The sequence below is a fragment of the Natrix helvetica genome (assembly GCF_964273705.1).
Source record: "Natrix helvetica genome assembly, chromosome: 6".
NCBI lineage: Eukaryota > Metazoa > Chordata > Lepidosauria > Squamata > Natricidae > Natrix > Natrix helvetica.
In genome coordinates this window covers 36,910,579-36,923,472 of record NC_138553.1, presented here as the reverse complement: position 1 = coordinate 36,923,472, position 12,894 = coordinate 36,910,579, and the positions used below count along the sequence as shown (strand labels likewise).

The 12,894-nt window shown below is 40.2% G+C and overlaps 1 protein-coding gene across 2 annotated transcripts in view; it reads right to left on the bottom strand.

The window, feature by feature from the left end:
- Window positions 1-12,046, bottom strand: part of CCDC38 (coiled-coil domain containing 38) — a 29,098-nt gene extending 17,052 nt beyond the window's left edge. The window contains exons 1-5 of one of the 2 annotated variants that reach the window (XM_081958573.1): window positions 11,749-12,046; window positions 9,023-9,092; window positions 5,285-5,370; window positions 4,123-4,291; window positions 1,637-1,704 (exon numbers count right to left, since the gene is read on the bottom strand). In XM_081958573.1, the coding sequence (XP_081814699.1) occupies window positions 1,637-1,704; window positions 4,123-4,291; window positions 5,285-5,370; window positions 9,023-9,068 (369 nt within the window). In that variant the 5' untranslated portion in view covers window positions 9,069-9,092; window positions 11,749-12,046. Of the gene's footprint in view, window positions 1-1,636; window positions 1,705-4,122; window positions 4,292-5,284; window positions 5,371-9,022; window positions 9,093-11,351; window positions 11,626-11,748 lie in introns of those variants that run through there. The other variant, XM_081958574.1, reaches the window with a different exon arrangement.
- Window positions 12,047-12,894: the final 848 nt, after the last annotated feature.

Genomic DNA, 12,894 nt, shown 5'->3' with positions numbered 1-12,894 from the left:
CTTCTCTGGCACTGAGCCATTTGAAAAGAACTTGATTAAATATTGCTGTGTTGTTCTGAAGACTCAGATATTGATTACCTAAATCCTATGTTTAGGTAATCTAGTTTTAAAATAGTGACTTGGATTTCCTGTGTATCTGTGTGGGAGAGACAATACATTCCTGTCAAGCCATTGATCACTTTCCCCAAATTACGTCCCTGCAATCATTTCTCACACATGCATCACCTTTCTCCATTTTGAAAATTATGAATACCATTTATTGCTACATAATAGATTCAGAAATGTGAGCTAGCATACGCGTGTTCTATTTTTTTTTATAATGTCTATAAAATCTTGAAATTGCATTATTAACTAGCAGTGAGTCCATCATATCCTTTTCTTGATTCTGTAACAAATAAAGTGGAATCATTTGTTCATTCACATACCATTTAATGAAATCTTCCTACAAGTGTCAGGATTCTTTCTTCTATTCTCTTTGTATCAGCTGCAACTACATAGCTTGTCTTCAAACTACTATAGCTTTTCTTCATAGCCTATGATTATTTTCCTGTTTCAGCTCTCCAAACTGGATCTTTTCGCCACAGGTGGGTTTTTTTTTTTTTTTTTGGTATTCTAGCAAAGTCCACTTTTCTTCATCAGCTGTGACCCACTTCTCCCTCAGCCTAATGATTATGCCATTGCACAAGAGATGTGTAAGATTGCACATATAAGTCAGTACATGACAAATCTGGTTTCAGGTAGCTTGTGTGCTATAACTGAAACAGGCTCTGTTGGTTTGGTCTGAGTATGAAAATAAGTTGGGCTGCTCTCTTCTGGATATTGGAAGATACCGGTAGTTGTAGTGGGCATAGAGACAACAGGAAACAGGCAAGGACATTGCCAGTGACTGAAAAGCGGCAGGGGAAGATGGGAAGGGAAGGTTCTGCAAAGGCCTGGAGCCAATGAGCATATGCCCTGTTGAGAACTGCTATATGTTCACATTACCTTAAAATATTCTAATAAAATAATATAGATCTGAAAATTTTCATACAGGTAGTCTTCACTTAACAACCAATCATTTAATGACCAGTCAAAGTTACAATGAATCTCCCAAAAAGGAACTTATGACCCAATTCTGGAGTTCTGACAGCCACATCCCCCCCCCCCCCATGGGCATGTGACTGCATTTTGGTTGCTTGATAACCGGGTCGCATTTATGGCTGCTTGCAGTTATTTGATGACTGAAATTTTTGGTGGCCTTTTTTTTTTTTTGGCCAGTTTTGGGCTATTTTGGTTTTGAGCAAAAAAATAATAATCTTTGGATAAAATAGATTTGTTTAACAACTGCTCTGTTGCTTAACAACTAGAGCATCTGCTTAATGACCATTCAAAAAAGATAAAATTGGGCCTGACACTGCCCACCTCCAACATAGTCTAGCATACAATAAAGCCAACAACATCAAAACAGAATGCAAGAATGATAAAAATAAAAAAATAAAAGATCCAACTATCTACAGCCACACACAATTCAACAGGAGTTCCAACCAACCTAACTTGAGACCTAGGAGAATAGCTAAATCTTGAAAGTTTTCTGGAATGCCCGCGGAAACATATATACATATACTAGTATTTTTACAAGGTTTATAAAAACTGTTACCTCCAATAGAAATAGCTCCTTCTCTTCACTGATGTAATCTGCTATAGACTGTTTGTCACTTTGACAACCTTTTAAAAAAAATAAATACAATTTTGTGATTTTTTTTCTCCTGATATTCTGCAGCCTATATTTTTAAAACAAGCTGTATGTTATCGATGACTTAACACAATTAAATTGACATTTTAAAAATTGAAATTTTCTCCACATATTAAACTAAAGTTGTATAATGTCAAACCAAAGGATAAGGAAGCTATGCTAGAAATAAAGCCAAAATTAAGAATTCAGTCAATTTAGTTAGTGAGCCAACAAGAGTTTTACAGAGCAGTTCAAGCAAACTACTGTAAAACACCCATTTTGCAGATGACAATATAGAATATTCCACAAAAGCAAGATTTATTTTCCTCTTTTGAGGAATATGCCAGAGATGAGCCATCGTATTTCATAGTTTCCTAAAGACAAGAAGAAAACAAATCTACCAAACAAGACCTGTTTTTCTTTTCTTTTTATCTTTAGAATAGATTTCATAAGGTCCCTGCTGATTTTTCAGCACAGCTGGATGAGGCTTGGGAAAATGTGTTTGGAAGATAACTTACACCAGGGGTAGTCAACCTTTTTATACCTACCGCCCACTTTTGTATCTCTGTTAGTAGTAAAATTTTCTAACCGCCGACCGCTTCCACAGTAAGGGTGATTTATAAAGTAGGGAAGTAACTTTACTTTATAAAATTTATAAAGCAGAGTTACGGCAAACCCCTACCACCCACCATGAAAGCTGGAACGCCCACTAGTGGGCGGTAGGGACCAGGTTGACTACCACTGACTTACACCCTTTATACGGATTATATTAAAATTACTTCTTACCCGTATGGAATGAGTGAGGGGTGAGAAAAAAACTCACCCCAGAAAATAGTGTGACTTCACTACTATTGAGATGACTCAGAGGGTGTATGAGTGTGCAAGCCCACTGCAGTTCTGCATTGTAACTAATAGTGGCAATGACTGGTGTGGGGGCATCATAAATCCCAGAGTTACCATTGCAGACATGATGATGCTTGGGGTAAAGACAGGTTTGCGATATCTTGGCAGCATGGACTGGAATTAAACTTTTTATATGGATTATATTAAAATTACTTCTTACCCTTATGGAATGAGTGAGGGGTGAGAAAAAAACTCACCCCAGAAAATAGTGTGACTTCACTACTGAGAGTAACATGCAGGTTCTGAAGGCACCAACCTAATAATAAGTTGAAAGGAACTCCCCATGTTATATGATTCAAGGTTTCCAAAGTCTTTATATAATTAGAGCTATGAAGAACAAGCAGGAACAACTTAATGATAGCATTACAGATAATCCTCAATTTATGAGCATTATATTGAGGGTAATTTATGACCATTATATTGGGGGCAATTTATGACCATTGTATTGGGGGCAATTTATGACCATTATATTGGGAGCAATTTATGACCATTGTATTGGGGGCAATTTATGACCATTGTATTGGGGGCAATTTATGACCATTATATTGGGGGCAATTTATGACCAGCATATTGGGGGCAATTTATGATCAGCATATTGGGCGCAATATGCTGACTCTGTAAACCGCTTAGAGAGAGCTGCAGAGCACTGTAAAGCGGTATATAAGTCTAAGTGCTATTGCTAAGTGCTATTGCTATTAGTTTAATGACTGTAGTTCATCACAGTGATTCTGAAGTCATATGATCAAAATTGACAACTGGCATGTATTTTTGAAGTTTGCAGTGCCCAGATGTCATCAGATTTTCATTCATAACCTTCCCAAGGACCCTGACAAGCAAAACCAAAGTGGGAAGCTGGATTCCCTGAATGACCTTGGCAAAAAAGTGCATGATTCACTTAATGACTGCCTAGCTTTGGGTTGGAAGTTGTGGTCATGAGGCAACAAGGTAAGGACTACCTGTACTAATACCTGGTGGGATAATATAAAACTCATGGGTGGAATGCAAGGATTGAAGGGTACCACTTTCTCCAAAGAATAGGCCAGACAAAGGGAGGCAGGAGTGACATTAAATGTCAAAGACGTTCACACATTTTTGAGATCCAGGGACTGAGGCACAGGAATAGTTAAGAGCATTTGGGCAAAAATACCAGAATGGAAAAACAACAATGATGTTATTGCATATTAGAAACCACTAAGCTGATCAGAAGATCCTGAATCAATCAGAGACATTTTAGAGAAAAGAGGCAATAATGGGATACTTAATTCAAGTACTCAACATCTATCAATATTAACAGTAACAGAGTTGGAAGGGACCTTGGAGATCATCTAGTCTAACCCCCTGCTCATGCAGGAAACCTATACTAGGGATTTGAACCACCAAACTGCCGACCTTTCTGATCAACAGTCTCAGCGTCTTAGCCACTGAGCCACCTCAACCAAGATTGCAAAAAAACCACAAAATTCCTTAGTGTTCCTGCAGTCTATTATTTCTCTAAAATGTTTACTCACACTTTGCAAAAGCAAGAGCCCAATTCAGAGCAGGAAGATCCTTTCCTATTGTTTCTGTTGTTTCTTGTTCAGTGACTTCTTCTAGTTTTCTCAAAGCTTTTCGACACCGGGCTCTTGAGGAAATGGTACTCCTTTGATATGCCTTCACACTCTGCTTCGTTTTTCTAATCTAAAATTGAAATCCATGTTTATTGTCTAGTTTTATATTATATATAATGCATTTCCTAACTGCCTTGCAAATTCATAACTTTCTCAAGGCTGGTCTATGATCATAGTAAAGATTTTATTTCCAAGGTGGCTTAAAATTAAACACAATGTATAAACATAATAAAAGCGCATCCAAATATTCCTATAGCTCTACCAGTCTTTTCTTTTAAAAGTCCACATATTTTGTTATCCCCAACTCTACATGCATGGGGATGGAGAATGGTATATCAGGAAAAGGAATTGTTAAAGAAAATACTTTAAGGCAAGTTTTATTGGTTCTGCAGGTTGTCCTCTATATTTTGAATCTATACTATAGTTGTATGAAATTTGAAAGTAAATTATTGGAATTCCAGTTAAATGAGAAACTAAATGGTAGCCAAGATAATTGCTCTGGGATTCATTTAATGTGTTTTCTTCATGTTCTCAACTACAGTTGAATCTCCATATTGTTGTTTGCAATAATAATTATTTCCAATAATTCACTGACGTAAAAGGTGCAGAGAAGGAGCAAGATAGTAAGAAATGATGGAGGAGGAGGAGGCAGCAAGAAACTTGATTTAAGGAGCTCTGTTAGCCACAATATATGCTACTTTCTTTATTTGGCTCCAAAGAAAGAAGCAGTCTTTTCTCTTTTGGTTGTCCAAAATGAATGTTTAAAACATACGAAAGTTCTGGTTTCTATTTATAATTATTTGCATTATTGTTATTACTGTCTTATTTTAAATTGTTGATTTTTCATTGTGTAAATTATAATTGCTATTAGTCTTTAGTATTATTCCTTATCAGTAAGAAGCCATAATGACTTTGGTTTGTCTAGGAGACTGCCCTTACCTTTCGGGAGGTGGGTGGGTGGGTGTAAAGCAAACTATGATTTAACAGGATACGTGAAACTGATCCAAACAAAGAGGCCAAGAAGGCATTGTAGTCAGCAATATCTGACCAGTAGAATACTTACAATTTCTTTCTCTGTGCATTCAATATCTCGGTAAAGGTAGATTTCAGTGTTCATCCTTTCAAAAGGAGTTTTTTGCCTGTATTCTTCTAATGGACAATATTAAAGAAAAATATTTTAGTACACGTCAAAATGTCAGCACTAACAACAGGCAACAAGAGTTTTGTATTATTGAGTTAGAATATATAACAGGTAAACATGGACACATAAACCAAGTTATTCCCAGGTAGCCATCTATGTTAGTCTGTTTTTCAGCTTCTTAAACACCAACAGATAATACTTATCTGTTGATATCAACATAATATAAATTATATTATAATTATAATTTTTATAATACATAAAAAGTTATGTCATAATATAACAGTGCACTTCCTCAGATATCCCCATGTTCTCTGCTCTAGCGGAAGTATGAACTTCATACTGTAGAGTAGAAATTACATAACTGTTAACTGTGTTACAGGTCATTTGAAGGTTATGTTATGTTACTTGGCATTTAGGGTAAAAAGGATGAAATAGAGTTTTAGTTCAGAGCTGTAAGTGGTAAGCCTTGGGGCAACCTCTGTCTGTTCCCACCATGCTCTCTAATAACAACACTTCAGGGAATTCTTCAGCAACCCTCCCCAACACGGTTCCCCTTATTCTGGAGCATAGATATTTTGGAATCTTGTGAAATAGGATTATCATGAAATAAACTTCATATATTTGCACCTGTCTTAAGTATACAAAGTTATGTTACTTAAAGAACTACAATTTCCTTAAGAAAGGAAATCAGGAATCATTAGTCCCAGTGGAGGGATCCTACTGGTTTAACAACCGGTTCGGTGATCACACACAGTTTAGAGAAAATTTACCTTCCGCATTACTGTTGGGAGGAAAACAGCTGAGTCATGGCAATCCAGCTGAGAAGATATAGGTAAGTAAAGCAAAGAGGTGGGCGGGCGGGCCCACTTGATCGTCGGAGCAAAACCGGTTCGCTCCCCACTGATCGCTGGAGCTACCAGTTCACCCGAACCGGTCCAAACCGGTAGAATCCCACCCTGATTAGTCCCCCCAGATACTGTTGAACAATCATTCTAGGCATCTCTCATCACTGACCATACTGCTAAGAAAGTATAGCAGCATCTCCAGCAAAGCTCCTGTGCCAGAGTGAGATGAGTGGAGTTATAAAATGGTCTCAGTGTTAAAGGGTGTTTCGTTCTTGCTTGCTGGCACAGTGCATAGGGTCACACAAACACTGAGAAGTTTTCTTCCTAACCGAGAAAGCTGAGATCAATCATGTCTGTCTTTTAGTGAAAATATAGAAAGGAATAGATTTCTTAGGCTGTGGAGTATGTTGGTAGTACATACTGGACATTGCTAGAGGTGGTATTTGTGCTATGGGGACTAGATATTCTGGGTCAGTCAAGGAACTAAAGAAAGAGGATGGGCCTTCAGGCCTGCCACATTTTCTACTGTGGGAAGATGGGAGGGGGGATTATACGGAGCATGGGAGATACATAGTCTAAATAACATTCTTTCTCAGAGAGTCAAGGCCACCTTGCCCGGTAGCTGCGATAAGATGACTGAGAGGCATCTCCAATTTTGGACGGTGCCTGATTGGACCACCTGATGGACATGTAGATGCTGGGCAGGAACTTGAACTTTCTTTTGGGTGGGGAAAACCTGAAAGCTTTCAGATTCCGGTTTTCCTAGATGTGCCAATATGACATCTCTAATAAAATGGAACTTTGAGGAAACTCAAGCCTCGGAGTCTTCTTTCGTTAGGGGTGTTACTTGGAACCCCGACAACAGTTTGACAAAAGGGCTGGAAATCCAAGAAGTTACAAAAAGTTATATTTTCCCTCTTTCTCTTCTCTAGCACTGATTCCATCTAAGAGTATATCAAAGTGATGATGTGGAATATTTGCGGAATCAGAGAACAAGCGGGACAATTAAAAAGCAATAAAAGTATCTGTAGTAGAAATATATATATATGTTACGGTGAAAGACCGAAATTGGTGAATGTCGACATTCACCAGATACGCTTGGTGAATGTCCGAAAATACCCTTATCCTCTCGACACCCTTCTATTCGCGGAGTTTTTTTTTTTATGTCGATCGCAGGATCACAGTTTTTTTTAAAAAAACTCTGCGAATAGAAGACGCTTAAAAGGAAGCGAGGAGCCGAGGTATTAGGGTAAGGGGATTAGGGTAAGGGTGTATGTCCAAAAATACCCTTATCCTCTCGACACCCTTACCCTAATCCCCTTACCCTAATACCTCGGCTCCTCGCTTCCTTTTAAAGGTCTTCTATTCGCGGAGTTTTTTTTAAAAAGCCTGCGATCCTGCGATCGACATTAAAAAAAAAACTCTGCGAATAGAAGACGCTTAAAAGGAAGCGAGGAGCCGAGAGGTAGATATGCTTCCTTTTAAGCGTCTTCTATTCGCGGAGTTTTTTTAAAAAAACCTGCGATCCTGCGATCGACATTAAAAAAAAAACTCCGCGAATAGAAGACGCTTAAAAGGAAGCGAGGAGGAAGCGAGTGTCGAGAGGATAAGGGTATTTTCGGACATTCACCAAGCGTATCTGGTGAATGTCGACATTCACCGGTGAATGTCGACATTCACCAGATTTCGGTCTTTCACCGTAACATATACACTTCAAAAAGCTGAGGCCACTATATACAATACAATACAATACAATAGTAGACTTGGAAGGGACCTTGGAGGTCTTCTAGTCCAACCCCCTGCCTAGGCAGGAAACCCTATACTGTTTCAGACAAATGGCTATCCAACATCTTCTTAAAGACTTCTGGTGTTGGGCCATTCACAACTTCTGGAGCAAGCTGTTCCACTGATTAATTGTTCTGTCAGGAAGTTTCTCCACAGTTCTAAGTTGCTTCTCTCCTTGATTAGTTTCCACCCATTGCTTCTTGTTCTATATACCGATAATCCTTGAATTACAGTCATGCTGATCATTAAGGGGGCACCATGCTACCACAACTGATTTTTTTATTTCTTTGAGGCAGTTGCTAAGCGAAAGTGGGGGACATAAAGCTAAAGTCATTAAGTGTACCTACTATTTGCAAAAAGGGTCTTTTTTTGCCGGAAACTGGAAGTAAATGTCAATCTCTGGCCAAAGAAAAAAGTAATAAATTGTGGTTATGTGACTGTAGGATGATGCCCTGGCTAATTGCCAAGCACCCAAAATGCAGTCACATGATGGCTTTCCCCGGACATTGGCATTTTGAATCCAGATCATAATTAGCCCTGGGGAGGTCTGTTGTAACTTCAGACTGTTGGTAAGTGACCAGTCGTAAGTCAAAGACAAACTCAGTTAGAAATAAATAGAAACTATTTTACTTAAAAGCAAAAAAAATAGTTTAGAGATGAAGATTAGTCCTTTATTTTCAAGTGGGCATGTATCCTTGAAGTCATAAAGCATTCTAGGTCTCTAAGACCACACTGAAGCACCAAGTTTAAAGAATCACCGTCTCCTTTGCCATACATGCCCCTATGAGACATCCATACACTATACAGCTCCTTAACCTACCAATTCAATTCATTCCTCCCATATAGTTAATTGTTCCATTAGGTTTTATTTTAGTTTCTATAAATATGAAGAACCCACCAACAATGTGTCACTCTTCCCAGATTCCTTCCCTACCAAATCTCTTGATATGCATTTCCTAGAATTAAATAGCTTCCCAGATTAGAATTTCATAATTGCTAAGATTACATAAATTTAAAATGTTATTATTACCATCTAGTTCCACAAAAAGACTATGTGTAACACTTGTCGATGCCATTTTCACACAAAATTCTTCTTAGACCTAGTAAAACCGAGAAACACAATAGTGAGAAAAGATTGAAATCACATTTTATTCAATCTGCAAGAAAATAATTGAATAATCTGTAATGATGTTTGGCATCCTGAAAATTAAATGGTCCTACATGTGTGCGTAGGTGTGTCACACAATAACCGTATTTTTGGAGTATAAGACGCACCTCTTTCCCTCAAAAAAGGGTGAAAATCTGGGTGCGTCTCATACACTGAATACAGCATTTTTGGCCTCCCAAAACCCCGCCCCCTTTGCAAAAATGGCTGTGCATAGCCTTTAAGAGGCTTCCAGAGTGCTCCTGGGGGCTGGGGAGTACAAAAATGAACACAAAACGGTCAGTTTTGGGTCATTTTTGCCCCCCCCCAGCACTCAGGAGCACTCTACAAGTCTCCTAAAGGCTATGCATGCCCTTTTTAAAAGAAAAAAACAGGCCTGTTTTCACAAAAAATGGACCATTTTGGGGAAGTCTGCAGAGTGCACAAACTTTTTTAAAAAAATTTCCCTCTTCAAAATCTTGGTGCGTCTTATACTCCGGTGCGTCTTATACTCTGAAAAGTACAGTATATTTACAACAAGAAATGTTGCAAGAAAATTTTTGTTTTTATTTTTTCGGATGTTTGAATGCTTATTGGTGACTTATCAATAGTGTATGTAAAGCTAAAATGGATGGTGGTGACAGTGGAGAGAGATTTGACAAAGAAATATAAAAGTACTTGACTCCACTTGTCTTATTATAGGGAACAAGCTTGAAGCTTGAATAGACTCTGTTTCTTATCAAAACTAATGTTTATCTGTGCTTTGGGGTTTTGTCTTGTCAACCAAAATTTGGAAGCTAACATTGGTTGCTCCCAAATTATGAAATATATTGGCTCCAGAGCTACAATTTTAGAATGCACTTTCTCTACAACAGCCTTTAGAAGTGGTATTACTATGCTTTTAGTGAACATATTCTTTTAAATTATCATCAGTGTTGTTTTGTTTTGTGCTTTAATGTGTCCTATTTCCATTCTTCTGTTAAATCATATCCAATTCTCCAAGGCTGCCTGGACATGTCCCTGCAGTTTTCTTGCAAAGCCAGTTTGATGTAGTGATTAAGGCATCAGGCTAGAAACTAGGCGACTCACTGCTAATTCTAGTTTCACTTTAGGCCTGAAGTCAAGTGGGTGACTGTTGTGGCCCAGCAGGATCCGGTTGAGCTGCTGATGGACTCGGATAGCGTGGGATCATTTCAGTCTGTCCTGGACGATGTGGAGGACCCTGTGCAGGGTTCAGATTCAGAGCAAGGACCAGAGGGGCTGGTTGGCCACCAGGAGGCGCCTGAGGCATGGAGCAATGGGGAGGATCAAAGGCAGTTTGTCCCTGATGTTAGAGTGAGAAGGGCTGAGAAATGAAAGCAGCAGGCTCATAAAAGATAATTCAGCACAGGTGGTTATGGATTGGCCCCTCCCAAGAGAGCTTATAGGTGAGGCGTTGGGAGGGGACATTTGCAGGAAACAACCGTTAGAAATTAGCAGTGAAGAAAGTCTATGTCTTAGAGCCGTGTTTGATTCGTTGGGAATATCTGATTTGTTTTTCTTGTACGTGAGTTATCTGGGCCTTCAGCCAAAGGGTTTGTTATCTTGCAATTAAACAGTGGCAAACAGCCAAGCCTGTGTTCTGGCTTTTTCACAGGCATGGAGAGAGGGGGGTCAGAACAGGTGACCTTGAGCCACTTTCTCTTATCCCTCGGAAGTAGGCAATTACATACTACTTTTGAAAAATCTTGCCAGAAAACTGCAGAGACTAATTTAGACAATCTCTGAGAATTGTATATAATTTAATGGAATGGGGGGAAAACATTTTTACTTTGAGTCTAGTTTTAGAGGTAGTCTTGTCATTCATTCAGTGATCAACCAAAGTTGGGATCGTATTGAAGAAAGAAACTTGCTCAAAGCTGCATCCATTGCAACATCCACACAGTCACGCAATTGTGGTTTGCACACTGGACAACTAGCTTGCACTTACAATGGTTCCAGTATCCTGTGTCAAGTGATTGCCATTTCGAATCTTCACTGTCTGCTTCCAACAAAGTCAAGGAGAAACCAGTAGGAAGTTGCAAATTGTGATTACATGGCATCACACCTACCGACCACATGGGGTTTGCCCAATCCATCAGAACTGGAACAACTGTCATAAAGCAGTGCCGTCATGACAAATTGTGCTTAATGACAGTTTTGCTAAGCAACAGGGTTTCCTGTTTTAATTACTTACCTCCATTTACTGACGACTATCTGTAGTTTACATTTACATTCAATCCCCTTCAGTGACTAAGCAGAGTGGAAGGTATGAGAGTTTTGCAGAATTTCTAGGATTTAATAAAACGACTAAAAATTGCTTCAGCCACAAAATCCTCCAGGCACAGAATGTCTTTCTCCAAGACTGATTTGACCTGGCCCGATTCCAGCACGTCTGAATGAAGTTCTGATATTGCCATAGGAGGAAGCAGCTAAGTCGGCCAGACAAGCTAACGTCTGCCCGCCTGCTTGCCGTCCTAACCCGGATAAGGCATGTGGGCACAGCGGAGAGGTGAGACGCTGCAGCCGCTCCATCTTCCGGCACTTTGCAGAGCTCAAAAGAGTCCGAAGAGACACCCCCCCCCCCCGCTCACCTTCACCAGCGGAGCTTCCTCGGGCGACGGCAACCAGCTACCCGCTCCGGCGCAGCCGTGGGAATTGTGCTCGTCCCGATCAGCCTGGACTTCCTGCGAGGAGACGGTTGAGCCCGGCTGCTGGGCACGAGGCGAGCATTCCCACGGAACTCTGGCTTAGGTTGCGGCCGTTCTCAGGCAGCCGCCAGTCACGGCCCTGCCGGGCAGCGAAAGCTGGCGGTCCTTCCCCGGCAGAGAAGCCCTTTGGCGCCCAGAGGTCCTAGCCAGCTGTGGCTTGCCATCCAGTCTAACGCCTCAGATTTACCACAGCCCCCTGTATTCTCTTTCTATTCATTCTGGCATGGGGAAAGTGTGTGTGTGTGTTCATTTATTTATTAAACTTCTTTTCCAAAAGTTGTCCCAGGTGGCACCAATTTGCCATTTCAAAACCTCTCAACAGATGGGGATTCACAAGCTTCCTCCGTGGTTGAGAAGGCACCGTTTATATCTAGATCAGGGGTGTCCAAACTTGGGAACTTTTAAGACTTGTGGACTTCAACTCCCAGAATTCCCCAGCCAGCATAGCTGGCTGGGGAATTCTGGGAGTTGAAGTCCACAAGTCTTAAAGTTCCCAAGTTTGGACACCCCTGATCTAGAGGAATTATTTTCCCTCTGAGCCCGAGTGGGTTGGCTTCTCTGTGGCTGGTTTATATGGTTGGGACATTTATTTCTTATTTCAACCATTTCTCATGGCTCCCCCACCCAAACAATTCCAAATCCCACTGTGTAGATTCAGTTCATTATGGCTCTTAAATCAGGGACCACCAACCTTTTGAACCTCAGGGACCACTGCATTAATCATTTTAAATCCCACGGACCACTAATATGATTTTTTAAAGAGTATTTATAGTATTTGGTGCAATATAAAAAAGGCAAATACTTTTTCTGCGGACCATCAACATTTTCTCACCGACTGCCCTAAATCACAGTTCATAGTGGCACTAAGCACCAAGACATTCCAAGTCAAATTCTCCCACGTTCTCTCAAGCCAAAAGTTTCATCGGCAGCCTTAACCATAGGGTGGCAAGAGCCAAGTTGGAAGCAGGCAGGGTAGAGGATGTAGGGGAAGGCTATTCCAGAGGGCAGCTCACCCTCCCCCCCACCGCC